The 18,713-nt window shown below is 38.8% G+C and overlaps 1 protein-coding gene across 3 annotated transcripts in view; it reads left to right on the top strand.

The window, feature by feature from the left end:
* LOC109422497 (four and a half LIM domains protein 2) overlaps positions 1-18,713 on the top strand; it is an 866,140-nt gene that overhangs the window by 805,012 nt on the left and 42,415 nt on the right. For 2 of the 3 annotated variants that reach the window (XM_062852254.1, XM_062852255.1), the window contains exons 6-7: positions 11,508-11,708; positions 11,809-11,983. In XM_062852254.1, coding sequence (XP_062708238.1) covers positions 11,508-11,708; positions 11,809-11,983 — 376 coding nt within the window. The remainder of the gene's footprint in view (positions 1-11,507; positions 11,709-11,808; positions 11,984-18,713) is intronic. The other variant, XM_062852256.1, reaches the window with a different exon arrangement.

Genomic DNA, 18,713 nt, shown 5'->3' with positions numbered 1-18,713 from the left:
AAACCGAATTAGCGACATTTTTTCTTTTACTTCCGCTGCTTTTGCCTTGCGTTAAAGACAATCTCGGAAGTAGGTCGCTGTATAGAGTAAGAGGTGTACAATACAGCGCCCCACTTCCGACATTGTGTTTAACTCAAGGAAAAAGCAGCGGAAGTAAAACAAAAAATGTCGCTAATTCGGTTTTGAACTGGAATCATAATACCAGTCTTGTAAAACGTCATTTTTTAGAAATGCGAATAGCTAATTTCACACTGTGGAATGTCCATAAATTACGTCACGTTTTGATGGGGAAGGGGTTCAGCAAAGTGTGACGACCCATACAATATTTTCGGAGGTCTCATACAAAAAGTGTGGCATAGAGGGGAGCGGATTGAAAATGTTTTTTTTTTTGCGTAATGTAATCTATGGACTTTCCCCTTTGAATGCATGCATATGAAATATGCTATCATTTAAACTCCATCGTAGTTCGGAGATAATATTTCTGGTATGATTCTGGAAATATTCAAAAACTGTCAAAGTCAACTCTGATCATTCGTTAAAATATTCGTTATAGGTATTTAAATATCACGTATTCTTAAAGGTTTTATTATATTCCCAGCCAAGCACAATTATCCATGATTAAGGGTTTTGTGATTCTTTTCAAATATGCAGTATTTATATAAAACTTCCCAATTAACATTTTATGTTTCGTTCGGCTCTATAAGAGATCTTCATGACCAATTTCATAAAACTTTCAATAAAACTGACGTATACATCAAAACCTCTTGAAAACCTCTTTAAGAGCATCTTCCGGCTAAGTGGACCACTTTCGGAGTGGTTTTGCAAACCACATTAAGGGTTGCAATAAAACTGTTTTAAAACCTAGGTGAAAAAATTTCCATTCTCGAATAAAGGTTATGATGATTGTTGTTGTTTTTTTTAACAAAAACTATGACAGCTAAAGATGCAGAGAAGCTTCTTCGATGGCACGTAAAGTTCAGGAGGATACATCATTCGTAAGTAGAAAGCGATCATTTCAAAGAAATATTTTAGTAGTTATTGTGTTGGTAGGCTTATGCGCATTCAATTATACCGTGAATATTGGGGTTGCAGAAACATAAAATGAATGCGCTCCTAAAATAATGAATATTATCATCTTGGAATGGAATTCATCAATTTGCTAATTTAGTAAAACTATCTCGAATCACAAGAAAACTCAGCTGAGAGAGTTTATTTATGTGGGCATGTAATGGAAATGGCTGCAAACTTTCAATTCATTGCCTTTTTGAGCAAAATTAACTATTTTCCATAAACGTCAGCCAATTTTTTAATATGGCGACGACCATAATTAGCGAAAATAAAACGAAATCAAGTTTACTTTTATGATGACCGTAATAAACCTAACAGTGTCGTAGTTTCTGCTTTTCCGCCAACAGATGTCGTTACTAATCGAATGGATCACCATCTGTTGAGAGTTTGAACAGTTTTATTGTGGTTATATTGAATGCCAGAAGGTTTACATATCGGAGATTTGTTTACTCTTAAAATCTGGCTTTATGGATATCTTCAAGTATACTTTAAAACCACAGACAAACAGACGTAACACCTTGAACGATTTTCATGGAAATCCATCGCCCAGTTCACACTACCATTACCTGGTAGAAAAGTTGCACGAATCACTGTGTTGTGCAATATCGTCAACAGAAGGCGCTAATGTGAAACGTCAAACGCATAGAAAAACGATGCGCGCGCCTCTGGTTGTCAAAGCCACAACTAAAAAAAATAAAATTTAAAATGCGTGGTCGATGGAAATTTCGCAAATGTTACGTCTGTTTGTCTGTGTCAAAACATTTCATCAATGGTTTTCATAAAAGTAGTCATAAAACTGTGAGTTTTAATTAATGCTGTAATTAAACCTTAATAAAAATCAAACAAAACCAATCAGCAATGAAATTGTTACTTGGGATTCTTTCTCACTAGAACATTTGAACTTGAGATCAGTTTCAAGAGACTTTCATAACAATCTCCAGAAAAATATTCCTGAAATGTGGCAGGGCTCATGATTTCCACTTTCTGTGTTTATTCTCATTGGAAGCCACTCAGCAGCGAATGATTGTCGCTTTTGTTTGTGTGCCTGCTTGTCAACGACAATAGCAAACTACGACGAAGGATTGGAAATTATTCATTCATCCTGTCTCGCATCATCCGGCTATGCGATTCGTGACACATGTCACATACTTCAATACCGCGGTTTTTGAACTTCAATGAACGATATTTCAATGCTCTTACTTTCAATTTTGATTATTTTTGCAGCAAAATGCAAATAGTACTTGAAGCTTGACATTAACTTTCTTGATAATGTTTTAAGAAAGTATTGTCGTCACGGTTGGAACCCGAAGTTTCCCCACATGCGATAATCGACTTTTCAACAAACCCATACATACGTGAAACCTAATGGCTAGTTTCCACTTCGTACGTACTGTGCAAAAAGATAGGACAAGTAATGGTCAAGTAATGATTCCGCTTCAAAATTACTTGAGCGGTTCGCAGATGGCAAGTAAGGATAAAAGTGTAACACTCATAACGCCTCCCGTGCGAATCAAATGGAGCTGTCACTTTTCCTTGCGGAAAAATTGTCCGCGCTATTATTCCGTAAGGAAAAGTAACGTTTCTCCCCATACTGGATCAGTTGTCAAAATTACTTGCGGGAAAAGAGGGAATTTTACTTGAGCGCTCTACTTGGCAACACGAAACTTAGCTTAACGTTGGACATAGCGCGCTGGACAGCGCACCTGGTCCTCTTTCCTGCGCAGAATGCCCGCCGTACGTTCGATACACGGTTTAAAAGAAAAATCAATTTTTGCGTGTTAAAAATTCCGTTAGTAAATTTAAGATATTAAATTTACTAACGTTACCTAAGTCAAAATTTGTCTTTGCGGTGGTGTCGATAGTTCCATATTTTTTAAAGCAAAAGTTTGATTCTCGCGCAAACGTAATGCGTGGAACGTGTCACATGGTTTTTCCATGTTTTCAAAAATATTTATTTCGAGCTGTCCTGGTTAACGTCGTAATACTTCCTACTATGTTTTTTTACATGCAGTTCTGGAGAGAACTTACCTTACTGGTCAGACTAAGCCCTGAGTGGCCTCTGCTTTACATAGTAGCCGACTCCATTCTACTCGGTCCATGACTATGGGTCTCCAGTTCCGCACTCTGCGAAGGGTCCGCAGATCGTCCTCCAGGGTCCATGCTTCGTGCCCATAGAGAACTACCGGCCAAATCAGCGTTTTGTAGATTGACGGCGAACTTTATTCGATCGTAGAGTTCTGCGGTGTCCAACGTAAGCACGATTTCCTATCACAATGCGCCTCTGAATTTCTCTGCTGGTGTCGTTGTCGGCGGTCACCAGTGCACAGTGAGCCCAAGTACACGAATTCTTCAACCGCCTCGATTTCATCACCGTCGATAGAAATTTGGGGTGGCGGGCGCGATGATTTTTCCCCGAAACCCTTTGCCGTTGTAGGTTGTCTTCGAAACATTAATGACTAATCAGATTCGCCTAGCTTCACTCTTCAGTCGGCTGTACGTTTCCGCCATACTCTCAAATTTACGAGCTATAATATCAATATTATCAGCGAAACTAAGCAGCTGAACGGACTTCATGAAAATTCTTCCACTCGTGTTTATCCCCGCTCTCCTTAATACAGCCTCTAAAGCAATGTTGAACAGCAAGCACGAAAGACCATCACCTTGCCGTAACCCTCTACGAGATTCGAAGGGCCTCGAGAGTAGCCCTGATACTCGCACTACGCACATCACTCGATCTATGGTTGCCATGATCAATCATATCAGTTTATCCGGAAATCTCTACTCGTGCATAATCTGCCATATCTGGTCTCGATCGATTGTATCATACATCGATTTAAAATCGATGAACAAGTGATGTGTGGGCACGTTCTATTCGCGGCATTTCTGCAAAACCTGGCGGATGGCGAACATCTGGTCCGTTGTAGCACGTTCACCCATGAATCCAGCCTCCCTTGCAATCGGTGATAGACGGCGGCATAAAACTTGAGAGAGTATCTTGCAGGCAGCGCTCAGTAGTGTGATCGCACGATAGTTCCCGCAATCCAACTTGTCGCTCTTTTTGTAGATGGGACACACGTGACCCAGTGTAGTGCTCTCATCAGTGCTTCTCCACCGCATTTTAGTAACTCGCTTGATAGTTGATCTGCTCCCGCGACTTTGTTGTTTTCAACCGGTTAACCTCCTCCTCAATCTCTTGGAGGTTAAGGGCTGGAAATCTTTCGTCCTGAGCACGTATTCCTAGATCTGTTACCACGCCACCGTTGGTGCTTGCAACGTCGCCATCGAGGTGCTCGTCGTAATGCTGTCGCCACCTCTCGACTACCTCACTTATGAGAAGATTCCCGTGATTGTCTCGGCACATGTCGGCTTGAGATAAAAAGCATCTGCGCGAGCGGTTCAGTTTCTCGTAGAACTTCCGTGTGTCCTTAGCGCGGTACAGCACTTCCATCGCTTCGCGTTTTTCCTGCTGGCGCTTCTTCCTCCGGAAGACTGAGTTCTGCCTCTTCTGCGCCTGTCTATAACGTGCCTCATTCGTTCTCGTACGATGTTGCTGAATTCTCGCCCATGCTGCATTCTTCTCGTTTTTTAACTGATCACATTCGCCGTCGTACCAGTCGTTTCTATGATTCGGAGTCGCGAAGCCTAATGCTGCAGCCGATGTACTACTTATGGCGGATCGGATGTCCCTCCAGCCATCTTCAAGTGTAGCTGCGCCAAGCTGCGGCCACTGCTATCTGCTGCGCGTAGTCTCCAGCTACTTCTACGTTACGCAGCTGCTCGATGTTAAGCCGCGGCGTTCGACTTCGACGGGTGGTAAACCTGTCGAAATTTTTGAGTGCATGCATACAGCGACTAAGTAGTGATTCGCACTGCGGTATGTGCGAACATTGGTTATATCCGAGAAGAATTTACCGTCGATTAGAACATGGACGACTTGGTTTTCTGTTTGATGGTCGGGGTTGATCTTCAGGTGGCTTTGTGGATACCTTTGCGGGGAAGAAGGTGCTTCAGACTACCATACCACGGGAAGTGGCAAAGTTTACGCATCGCTCGCCGTTGTCATTCGATACGGCATGCAGGCTGTTTCGCCCGATTGCCGGTCTGTAGATTTCCTCCCTTCCTACCTGCGCGTTCATGTCGCCAAAAACGATTTTCACGTCACGCGACAAGTAACCATCGTATGTTTGCTTTAACTGCGTGTAGAACGTTACTTTCTTGTCATCAGAAGAAACGGCCCTTAGCTCTCAACATGCACATCCTTGTGTTGCCCAACACTATGAATCCTGTTACCAGTTCATTGGTGGTGCTACAACTTTGTCAGAAGGCGGCCCGCTTTTCACGCTTTCTGTCCAGTCCAACAAAGTTCCTACAACGCCACGATATCAAAGTTTCGGGGATGTAGTTCGTCGTAGATCATCCCATCACATCCTGCGAAACCAAGTGACAATTCCATGTTTCAAGTTTTCAATCGTAGTCCTTTTTTGGTCGGGTGGGTTTTTGCCGATGGTATCGAGTCGTATTTTCTCCTATGTTATTCGCAATGGGGATTTTTACGGGTGGCTTATTGGGCCTTCGCCAACTCTCCAGTCTCGCCGGAGGGCCATTGTGCCAGTTCTGTTTAACGTCCCAACCAACACTGGGACGACCACATTGATGGGACTACCACCTTAGATCTAGCTGGGCGTGATGCAGCTTTTCTTAATCAGCCGCTGGATGCCAGAACAAACGAAAAACATGGGATTGGACTTAAGAATCAGAGAACATTTCTGAAAAAGTTGACGGGCCTAATGCACATTTATTACTCTAATCCAATGTTTCCCAAACTTTAAGGAGGTATCGCCCCCTTACAGCTTCAAAAAAATATTTTCGCCCCCCCTTGGTGACATTTAATTTTTTTAGTAGACTGATGGAACTGTGCTTAGCTAAAGCCTTTAAAAGCGCTACTCTAGTAGTGCCCTTTAATGTATCTAAATCTGTGTCACTCTCATTTTCATTAAATTGTTTGGTAAATGCGTTGATGTTAAACATTTGAAAAAAAATATACTGAATTTAAATCGTGCTTACATAAATATTGATATCGCATTTGTGCCTACTTCTCAAACCGTTGTTGATTGAGTATTGATTAATCGAAATAAAATGGACTGTGAACACCTATGAACATTCGATATTTCCAACCAGATGTTTTACCATTGTTCTCGAAGGGAGTTTTGCAACAAACGAGAGTCAATGCTTGGTCACAAGTAGTGTATTTTCAAATGTAATTACTTTTCTCCAAATTCAAATCCAGATTAAAATCAACGAGCTTCGTATAAATTTGAATGCTTCCTGTGTTTTAAATAAATTGTCAAATAAGTAAATATGTAGCATTCGTAACTAGATTTGAACAGAATTTTATGGATATTGTTTTGAATGTATTCAAATTAATTTCCAGTAAAATTTGGAATTCCTCTGAGAAGTTCTCTGAAATATTTTCAAACACTGTGCGTGAAGTTACACTGTGAACACTGTGTTACGAATGTCATCAGAAAAGTGTTCTAAAATTCAACTAAACCTCATGTTTTTAATTGAAAATTCCATGAAGAAATCCGCCGGCGAGTTGAAACCCAACTTTGCTCATCAATTCGTGAAAAAAAAATCTGTTCTCTGTTCATAATTTTGACAAAAGCTAATCACGATTTACGAATGTTCGTTATAGGGGTGTCCAAATATATTTTTTTAGATTTCCAGAATTTCAGAAACCTTTCCGTAATACGTGTAGAATTTTGTTCTAGCAATTTTACCATAAAGTCCACATAAATACCCAATAACTATTTAAAATTAAGTCGATGTTTATGCCTCGTGCGATCGCTGTTGTATTTTGTACAACACGTTGAAACAATCTCGTTTTATGTACCTACTCAGCGTTAACGGTGGTCAACCGCGCGAGTCACTGAAGGTTAATAGTGACAGCATTTTTTCTATGATCCTAGACAAAACTTGAACTGTAAGCTTGAATATCAGGGAGTTTTTTATGATTCAGTTTATATTCTCGACTTATAATTCAATAATACTGATGTTTTCCAATCATTGAAAAAATCGCCCACCTTTTTAGTATTTTCGCCCCCCAATTTTGATTTTTCTAATTTTCGCCCCCCTGGAGCCGATTTTCGCCCCCAGGGGGGCGATTTCGCCCACTTTGGGAATCACTGCTCTAATCAAATGAAAGCATGCAAAAATAGCAGCTTCGTTTTTTCCATGTGTCGGTGCAGGACAACCGCGCGAATTATATAATTACATATGGTAGATAAATGTAACGCTATGTAACGACCATAAATATAATTTATGAAAATGCTTGTTTCTATTCATGATTCTGGTCAACTCGTTGATGATACTATGCATAATAACTATGATATTATGACTTGGATTTTTTCTGGTTACAACTTCGTCGTAATCATCGCAAATATTGGCAAAGAAAGCTCTTAGTTATTAATTGTCAAAATGCATTCTCATAGAACATCTAAGAAGCAACATTTGTCGTATTTGGGATGTTACGCCAAAAAGAAGAAGATCGATAGAACATTAACGGTGAAGATCTACTGTGTTCACTTCCAAACAATGCAACTTTGAATTCGAATGAAATATGTACCGTGTACCATGCCAACTATTTTAAAATTTTAGAAATTTTGTCCTGAAAATTGTTAACTTTCAGGGATTGGATCATTATTATTTCCTCAGTTGGTCAGTAAAACATGATGCAAAAATCACTCTATAGTCCATAGCTGTTTCTCTCTTAACCATTATTGCTGTTCCCCGCAACCGTAAACGACGGAAGTAAAACAAACCCAACTAACTGACTAGCTGGCTGACTGCGGCGGTGATGGTCGGACCTCCCACACGATCCGCTCATTAGTTCTGGTAAATTAACGCTTAGTGGTGCAGAAATTAGCTTAAATTACAGTGACCCCACACCGTTGAATCACCCACAGTTTATGAATCAGCTGGCTTTAAATAACAAAATCAGAAAGTAATTTGTCACAAAACATCTAAAAAGTATTTTTGTTAGACAAACCCTTGTGTATATCGAACGTCACAACAGTTGTTACAGCGCGGAATCCGATATTGTTTCCGAAATCAACAAAAATTGTCGGCGTGATTTTTATGCTGTCATTGTTGCCATTTTTTAGTCGCTTTTGTAAGACACACGGCTGCTGTTGATAAGAAAAAATTGACAATTTAGACGTTTCTGTACAGCTTTTAGAGGAAACATCGAACAAGTAACCTACTGTAACATGATGAATCAGCATGTTTATGAAGGCAAAGTGTTGTGGAATGACGATTTCACATAAAAATTGAAGAAAACACCTGATTCATAAATTGTGGGGAAAAAACGGGTATGGCACAATTTATGAATCAGGTGAAAATCTGCTGAACTTCTGCATTTTTGAATTATATTTCACCAGGTTTTCTATTTTTGTAAGAAATGCTCAGCATCTTATAGAACCTGGATGGCTTTCGACAGATTCGATGCCATTTTGTATGATGTTATCGCTTCTGGACACTTGATAAAGAGCGTATCAGGAACGAATATTGATCTAAAGCACAGGATTTTGTTTATTTTGGGGCTACGCTGATTAAATTAGGTATGTGTGATGAGATAGTACAAAATAAAATTTGAAAACATGTTGGTAGCAAGGATGCTTTAACTCACCTGGCAATCTTTAAATTCATTTGTCTGTAACCCAATTCAGAAGCTTGTTACTACAATGTCATGTTCCGCAAACTTGTAGGGCAGTGTTTTCCCACCAATTATCACCAAGGACATCATGTTATAACTCCCATATCTATGGCGTGAGAACGCTAGTATTACCTACTCATCCTAAATGATCGCAAAATTCAATCGTTTAGTAACAGTTAGGTACCAACACTTTCACGCCGTAAATATAAAAGTTATAATATGGCGTCCTTGGTGATAATTGCAAGATAAACACTACCTCACAAGTTTGACGAACATCACATCGTAGTAACAAGCTTCTGAACTGAGTTATAGACGCTTGAATTAAATGATTGCCAGGTGAGTGAAAGCATCCTTGGTTGGTGGCCTCAACTTGGGTCTAAATAAGAATTTCAATGAAATCACCGTCTTATTCATTTGAACCTTTTCTGACGCTACATAACACCAATAGAGAATATCAAGCAACGATGAAAAACGCTTCTTGATCCCGATCTTTAATAATTGACTATAAATAGTCTTTAAACCTCTTTAATATCAGTTTTGCGATACCTTTTAGTGCATGTAAAGTTGCATAGTTGTAAAATTGCCCATGCAAATCGAATGTGAGAATACTATGTTGCAGTTTTGTTCATTTTAAAAGTAGACAAACCTGTCTGAAATTGATTCAGATTTTTGGCAGATGTATATTATGTGTTCTGAGATGATGGTTCTACAGCCATTGAGGTGTATGGTGTCATGAGCTTTAAGAGATTTGCCAAAATTTCGATGATTCATAAATAGTGTCTCAACTGATTCATATCTGTGGGCAAGTATTCTGCTGATTCATAAACTGTGGTTTCCGGCATTCTTCGAGAAAGTCAAAATTTTACACTTTTTCATTAAATTCAACGAACAAAGTGTTCATGAATTAGAAGTATAGACATAATACTACTGTTTGGTTTTGACTACATTGTAATATATGGTTCATTTTCTTCTGTATTATTATCTTTATGATGCAAAAACCTTTAGATGATTCATACGTGTGGGGTCAGTGTACGCGTCACCACCGCCATAGTGACCGACGAGATGACGCATTCATCATGTTTGAAGTTTTGATTGCCATGCATAAACATGTGGGAATACTTTTGGTATTTTTTTTTTTTGCTCAGGAAGCTGTGACATTTCTTTTTGAGATATCTTGCACAGACTTTTTGAACTCTCTAAGCAGAATACTCTCTTCAATTGAGTGTAATGAGTTTTTGAACCAAAATGATCTATGACGTTTCTCAGATGCACTTTAAAACCATTCATTCTTCATGTTGCTGTTTTGAAATGCTGTGGGAAACCTACGCAAAACAAACGGTTGATATTTTATTTGCGCTGTTCCTATTTTTTGTATGTTGGTTAAAAGTTAACAAGCATGATGACAAAAGCAATAGAGTCAATCGGAATCATTTCCATAAATATGTTTCCAAATACGATGAATAATGACAATATGTACGTATTGTAAGATCAGGGTCATTAGTGGCACAGTGACACTATGCAAATTTCTACCTTATTTCTTGCGGTACAATATAATAATCAAACTAAATTTAAAAAAAAATCTATGTAAATAAGAATGATACAAAAACATCGATAAATATCGATAATAAAAACCAACACCGACCTAAAGGATAAATGGAGGACCGACAATGCGTTTGTCACGCTTGTCACACTTACCTACTTCCTGTAAAGGAGATTACACCAAAATGCATTGATTAATTTGTTCCCCTTCTAAAATAAACGTGGAGAATTGCTTTATGAGCTGAACTGGAACTTATAACCTAGGCACATTCTCCCACTCCCACCTAGAAGCTCTGTGGGAATTCAAGTTTTCAGTTATTAAAAGAGCTAGTAGAACACTAAACTTGAAACGGGCACTAATGCAATTGCAATGCCACGCCAAGAAGAAAAATAGAAAACTACAACAACATCAAGCAACAAATGTGCTTAAACCAAATGAAGTTAGAAAACGATAGGTAATCGAAAATATTTCACCATAAACCGTATTACCAATTTGATTCATTTTGAGGCTCTTTCTCCTACAGTACCAAGTTAACTAAAATCTATTTTGCACTCGGCTCGCATCGTTGACCGAGTTTTTCCACCCAAATGTCGAAGCTGCGTTTGTTCGCCGCCTGCCTTGGCGACTCTGGCGGTTGGAAAAACATCTCCCGACAGCAGGGGCGCCTCACACTTCATAAACGTGTCCGCTATTTTTGGAAACGGTGGTATTTCACCGAAATATGTTCGCGAGTTGTTTAGGTAGAGATGCTAGTCCCAGATTTGTGACGATGTGGCCTAGTTGAGAAGAAAAAAACTGTTTTGTGAGTCTATAGAGGCGGCAACGTTATTCAAACAAATGTATGTTTTCATGTCAAATCTGATCGCTTTGCTCGTGGTCAACAAGATGCACTTTTGGGTGGCGATGAATCGACGGATTGTTAGTTCGTTCTCGTCTGTTTAACCTTGAACTGTTTATTTGATCTAGAAAAAGATGATGAGTTGTATTGAGGCTATCTCTCGCCGACACCTGTTCTTCCTCTTCAACCCATCCGAAATCCAAGGCCACGGTTACCCCCGACTAATGCCAAGGTACACCACATTCTCGTAGGTTTTTGTTAACTGTCGGAAACTTCAATCTAGCTCGATTGCGCTGGAACACGCATCCTAATGATCACACTTCTCCCGTTCATCTCTCTCATTGCAGCTAATTTTCAGTGGCGAGTACACCAAGGCCATGTCGAAGGATTGGCACTCGGGTCACTTCTGCTGTTGGCAGTGCGACGAAAGTCTCACCGGCCAGCGGTACGTGCTGCGTGACGAGCACCCATACTGCATCAAGTGCTACGAAAATGTGTTCGCTAACGTGTGCGAGGAGTGCAACAAGACAATCGGCATCGATTCTAAGGTGAGTTGATAGTACAACTGTTGATGATAGTATTCCAAACAGTGCGGTTATACTAGTATTAATCAACATATTCCTATTTATCCTTTTATCCCTCATCCAGGACCTGTCCTACAAAGACAAGCACTGGCACGAAGCATGCTTCCTGTGCAACAAGTGCCGCATCTCGCTAGTCGACAAACAGTTCGGCTCCAAGGCCGACAAGATCTACTGCGGAAACTGCTACGACGCCCAGTTCGCTTCCAGATGTGACGGCTGTGGGGAAATCTTCCGCGCTGGTAAGTAGTACAATGCTCTTTTCTTCTGACTCTTCAGATTGAAACTTCTATTTAAACTGCCCACACATGATGTCACTGACTGTTGACGGGACGGAATGACGCACAGCCTGTAACAAGTGGCCGGCCGACCACCGTTATGTAATGGGGTTCCATTCAATCGCTGTTCGTCGATTTCTCTCGAATCTTGAAACTCAGACTACAGGCGACCGAATTGAACGTCATCCGTGTCTCAGCATTATCATTTTCGAACTACGCGGCTAATGGCGCTAATCTCATTAAACTTCTCGCCACTCGATCAGTCGGGCATCTGTTTTCTCAATCTCGGCGGAACCACTCAATTAGGTTTCTTACACAGCACAATCAATGACCAGACCTCGAATCTCGGGCTGCGCGGCAATCTTTCATCGAGAATAGGTTTTGTGTTTATTTCCGTACTTTTGGACAACGCCCCCGCCGCGGTTGCCGTCGCATTTGGACGGCAATGCTAAAGTCGTACGCGTAATTATTCTACGCTTACAATCCACTTTCGAGGTCGACGTCTCTTCGTCATCATAAGCTGGTGAACCTGAATATTGAGATTTTAAAAACGATCTCAGATTTGGCTTTGAAGTTGTGGATTCAGATCCATAAATCTTGTGGACTACTAGTTATTGTCATCCAAGTGAGGGTCAAGATGGGATATTCAGCAGGTCGTGGGAGCTAGAGGAGAAGAACTGAATTTCATAAAATAATACTTCTTCCATGCAATATAAAATAGGATATGTGTTCCATCATTAATCTCACGCTCCCATATTCATCCTATTCGAAAACAAACGATTACGGTACCGATTGAGTCCGTTCTTTTTGTTTTCTGGGTGCTCACTTCTAACAAAAAATACAAAAATAAGAAACAAAACAAACAGCGCTTGAATCCGTTGTTTTTCGTAAGATGAAAATGGGAGCCACATGCTTAAAAAGGGAACCAATACCCTAGTTGACGTGATATATTGCCACATGTGGCAATACTGAGTCATAACGTTGCTTTGGAATAATGCACCTGAAAATCAACATTGAAAATACTAATTTTACATTTATTTATATTTGCGCTAACTGTCTACTACTTTCATTGTAAATTGAAGAATGGTATCTAAAATTTCAAAAACTATCTCATTTTGTTTGTTTTGGAAATGGATGAAAAATAAAAGTTCAAGAAAAATATTTAGAAGCATTTAGCCATCCTAGGTTATTCGGAAGATTTTGAGGCTGAAGGTCAGCTTTCTGCAGAAAAACAAAATAAAAAAATAAAAGGGTAAGGTTTTTGTGAACCAAATTTATATGACATCTAATAAGGATCCGCGATGCATACTACTCTTAGTGTATATTTTGTTCTACAAGTCCTTTGATTATCCTAAAACATCTTCGAAGACATCTTTTCAATCCAACAAATCGTTTCCGAAATAAAATTTTTGGAGATGAACAAAAGGATGTTTTCTTCATACGCCCTTTTTTAAAAGTTAGGCGAAGAATAGTGTAAAACAAATATATAAAAAAATACATTTTTGTATAGAAGCTCATACATGAGCAAAATTTCATCTAAATTGAAAAAGGTCGCGTCTATACGCGGTTCGTGCGTCAAGTTGGAATTGCTCTACAATAAAATCACTTAATTTTTTTTATTTTCCTGTGATTTCACAAGCAAGGAGCGTAAATTTTCCAATTTTTTGTGCCCTCACACGCACCAAAAAAGTCTGTGATATTGGGATTTCTTCTTGGGATTCCTTCAGAAATCCTTCAAGATAAACTTTGAAAAAATCAAAGATTCTTTCAGAAATTCGTTCTAGGATTTCTTTAGAAGCTTATTCAAGGATTACCACACAAATTCCTATATGGGCTCATTAAAAATTCATAGAAGATTTACATTGAAATTATCTCGAATGATTTCTTCAGTTTTCTAAAGGGATTGATTCAAATATTTTACTATATATTTCGCCATAATTTCTCAAAAGATTTTATAGAAAATCTTGCATAAATTGCTTCATAATTCTTCCATGAATTGCTTCAGATATATTTTAGTGATTTTTTAAGCAATTCCTCCAGAAATTTATCAAACGTTTCTTTTTGAAAACCATTCATCGATATCTTCAGAAATTTGTCCGTGAATTTCTGTAAAATAAAACTCCAGGCGTTTCTTAACAAATTCCTCCTGCGATTACTTCAGAATATTTTCTAGGGATATTCTTAAGAAACTCTGCCAGGAATGCATACGAGGATTTCTCTGGAAATTCCTTCAGGAACTCTTCCAGGAATTCCTACAAAAATTTCGTAGTTTTTGGATTTTCTTCAAAATTTTCTAGAGATTACCCCAGAAATGAATGTAGAAACTCCTTCGAACCATAGTTTCTATTATTAAATCCTCCAGGAATTCCTTTCAGAAAGTCTATCACGGATTATCCTTTAAATTTATTTTATTTATTTATTTCGGTATACGATGGGAATTATCAGAGTGTTACGTCTGTTTTTCTGTGCTCGGGCTGCAATCTCTCTCCTAGTCTTCCATGGATTGCTTCAGAAATTTCTCGAGAATGTCCTTTGGGATTTCCTGTAGAAGATCCTCCAGAAAGTGCTCCAAGATCTCTTCTAGAAAAACTTCCATGGGTTTCCTCAAAAATTCCTCCATCGGTTCTTTCAAAAAACTGTACGAGAAATCTTTCAGGAAATCATCCAGGTATTCCTTCATAAATGCTTTCAGAGAAACCTTCAGAATTGATTTGGAAGTATTTGCAGAAATCTGCTCTTAAAATCTACCAAGGTTTCTTTCAAAAACTCCTCCGGTGGGTTACTCGGAAATCCCTCCAGGTTTTTTTAAGAAATTTATCCAGGGCTTCCTTTCGATATTTCATTAAAAACATCTCCAAAAAATTAGACAAGAATTCTTTTGGTGATTCCTTCTGATACTTCGCTAGAAATTCACTTTGAGTATCATTCGCAAATTTCTCCAGGGATTCCGTCAGAGTTTTCAACAGAGATTCTTTCAGAAATTATTTCAAGGATTTTTTCATACTCTTTCAAAGAATTTTTCATTCTTTTTCATTCGGAAAATACTGCAAGCATTCCTCCAGAGATTTTCGCATTATTTTATCGGATTTGTGTCTAGGAATTGCTCAAGAGATCCAAAAATTACTTTCACTGATTTAGGCAGAAACTTCTCCAGAGATTCCAGGGATTCAGGATTTCAGATATTTTTTCACGTATATCATCAGAAATTTCCTCTAAGGATAACTCTTGAAACTCTTCTCCACGAATTCTGTACGGGATTCATTACGAAATGTTTCCTAGGATTTTCTACAGGAATTCTTTAACAAATATTTCAAAATATTTTTTAGGAATATTCTCAAAAGCTTATCTAAATACCTACACAAATTGCTCTGGGAATACTCCTAAAAAACCTCCAAGAATATTCAGAAAAAGTCTCCTGTAATTTTCCAAAAAAATCACTATAAACTTTTTTTGAGAATTCCACCAAGTGTTTTGGGGCCATTCATAAACCACGCAGACTTTTTGAGGGCAGGGAGTGTCTCCTTACATTTTTTTAAATTTTATTGTATGACAGTCTTCGTGAGGAAAGGGGGTGGGGTCTGAGATTCCCAAAATTTTATCTACTTGGTTTATAAACAGCCCATTTCTGAGAAGTTTCACCAGGTATTAATCCAGTTAATACATCAGAAATTTCTCCTGGGATTCCTTCAAAAATTGCCATGGAATTTTTTTAGATATTTCTATGGAGATTCATTCAAGGGTGCTTCCTGAGATTTCTACAGGGATTCTAGTGTAGATTTTTTCTAAAATACCTCCATGATTATTTCAGAAATTTCTGCTCGAACTTCTTTTGTAATTCTCAGAGATTCATTCCAAAATATCCTAGAATACTCAGATTTTTGATTTTTTTTTTTCAGGAATTTAAGTAAAGGATTTCTTCAAAAGTTCTTCCATCGAGTTTATCTGAAATCCGTTAATTTTTTTCAAAAATCCTGCAGATTTCTTTGTAAATTCTTCCTAGGGTTCCCTCAAGAATTTCATGAGCAATCACTTCATAGATTCCTGCACAAATTCCTACAAGGATTTTTTTAATTCGCTCCTGCAGCTCCGTCACAAATATCTCTTGGTATTTCTTTGAAGATTTTTGCAGGAATTGTTTCAGATGTTTTTCCAGTGATTTTTTCAGAAGTTCTTCCAGAAACTGCACAAAACGTTACTAAAAGAATTCTTGAAAGAATCCCTGAAGAATAATCAAAAGAAATCCGTAGAGGATTGTTTTAAGGAATCCCTTAAAAACTCCTGGTGATACCTTTACAGGCTCCTGAGGAAGTTCGTAAAAAATTCTGGAGAGATTCCTGGATAAAATTCCTGAAGCTATTTCTAAAAATCCTGGATGAATGGCTGGCAGAATACCTGAAGAAACTTCTTCAGATGCCTCTCAGTTTTTCATTCATGAGAAGTATTGAAAATTGATTGCAACGCAATTTGGATTTTAGTATCTTCCATATTAAAAAAAACTGTAGAGCTCGAGTTTCATGCAAAACTTCAAAATTGTTCCACTTAAAAATTTTTGAGCACGATTTCGAAATCAGCACGTGTTTATGCAAAGCAAGGCAAAGCAAGGATAACCGTACACATCGAAGTTGCTACTCCGTGATTGACCAGATCAATCGAAGTTGCACAGAGAACCATTGAATGGTGCTTGGAACTAGTTACACACGCTCAATGTGCACATTTCGAGAGTTCAACATTTGAATGCCAATAACGGCACCGGCTACGTCCTTACGGTCATCGGAAGAGGGATGGAATGTTAGTTCGACAACCGTTGTTACTAGAAACCGTGGAAACCACAGCATCCCCACAGTTGTCTCGGGAAGGAGTATTTGTTAGTAGGGTAAGGTAGGGTGTGAATCTGGGTGTCACCTATGGTAGGTAATATGATTCACACCACTGGAAATACGCGTCGCGATAATCGTAGAGCAAGCAAAATTCCGATTTTACCAATCGATCGCAAAATTAAAAAAAACGGTTTATTTTCACAATAGTCACTGTGGAAGTGACCTCAGACGCGATAAAGAGATCTTTCGATATCGAAATCAGCACGTGTTTATGTATCAAAAATGTTCATCTTCAATAAAAGTTCAGGACTTGTGTACGCTAGTGTTATGCATTAAAAGAGATATATGAAACGAGCTCACCAGCCCATCACATCCTAGGTTGCATATCCGAGGGCAACAGTCTTATTGATGTCAACAGAAATAAAAAAAAAAGATATGACACTATCAAAACAAGAATAAATAAGTAACTTCTAACTAAGCATTTGTTTTCGTAACAGTAATTGAAAATTCCCTTAACAATCTTTACATTTATCTAAGAATGTTCTAATAGAACTACGTTGTTATTTATTTTCTATTAAACTTTTAAATTTACGAGCTCTGTCTTTACCATAAACAATAATGATAATTATAGTGATAAATATGCAATGTGTTCCCCCTCCTACGTGATTTGAAACGTGCCGGGAGGGGACACTTGCTAGCTTACACATTCGCCAAACTCCGTGGGTCTTCCATCATTGAGCGAGTGCGAGGAAAGTCCTTCAACCGTGTTGGTGTCAACTAAGTTTCAATGTCACGGCGCGGCGCGGCGTTGTTCCCCGCGTAGGTACCTAGAACGCCCGAGTGAACCTTCAGACATACAACTCAAAGTATAGGCATGCATGCAGGAAAATTTCGCGCTTGCACTTTCAGACAGCAGATGCAAACAAATTCGTGTGGGTTGTCCGCCGTCACGTCGTCGTTGTCATTGTCGCACGAAGCCAAGTGCATTCTGGCTTCCTATTTTTTTGTACGCTTTTTCCAGTCTGACAGACTATTTGTCTGGCAGTGAGTTTTTAGCTTTGTTGTGTGATTTTTTGTTTTGTTTTGCATACCACATTGTCAACGCGGTTGTCTTTGAGTCGATTACCGCACATCAGTCACTTTGTAACAAAGAGTACACTCACGCAACAATGAAATGCAATTTACAAGGTGCATCGCATGTCAGTACAAGTGATATACCGCATTTAGTTCACCACTGGACTGCGCACTGAGTCTTCATAAGTGCGAAAACGTAAATAAAACTGCGCGATTGCATCAAATCAAATTGATGTCTTCGGCGCACTATTTCTTCGATGTATGCTGAATAAGTGCTCTGAAGACACCAAGTTGATTGGATGCAATCGCGCACTTCTATTTGCGTTTTCGCACTCGTGAAAACTAGTGCGATAGTTCAGTAGTGAACTAAATGCGCTATATAACTTAAAAAGGATGTCGTCATTCAAAGAAGAACATCTATAAAAAATATCGCTTCTAGACATTAAAGTCTTGATCCCGTGACTACGATAGTAGAATGGCACCTGGTAAAATGCTTGACGAACTGCATAAAAGTTGCAAAGTAACACAAGCGAACAGAACTAGCTTCGTTTACAATGAAGTCAGCTTACAAGAGGTAAAATATTACGCCAAAAGCCTCGATTTCAGACTTTTTGAGATTTTTATTGCTTTTCTGTATCAATCCACTAATGGGCCTGCCTTATGGCAGTTATTCTTCAATATTTAATATTTCTAATCGATCACGCATGCGAAAAGCGCTTGAATCGCTAGAAAATGAAGAGGGGCGTTTTGCCCCGGTGGGGCGCATTATACCCTTTTACCCTACCTGCAAAACATTGTGCACA

This window comes from Aedes albopictus, chromosome 2, assembly GCF_035046485.1.
Source record: "Aedes albopictus strain Foshan chromosome 2, AalbF5, whole genome shotgun sequence".
Lineage (NCBI taxonomy): Eukaryota > Metazoa > Arthropoda > Insecta > Diptera > Culicidae > Aedes > Aedes albopictus.
The sequence above is the reverse complement of the archived record's forward strand: the minus strand, read 5'-3'. Positions and strand labels throughout refer to the sequence as shown.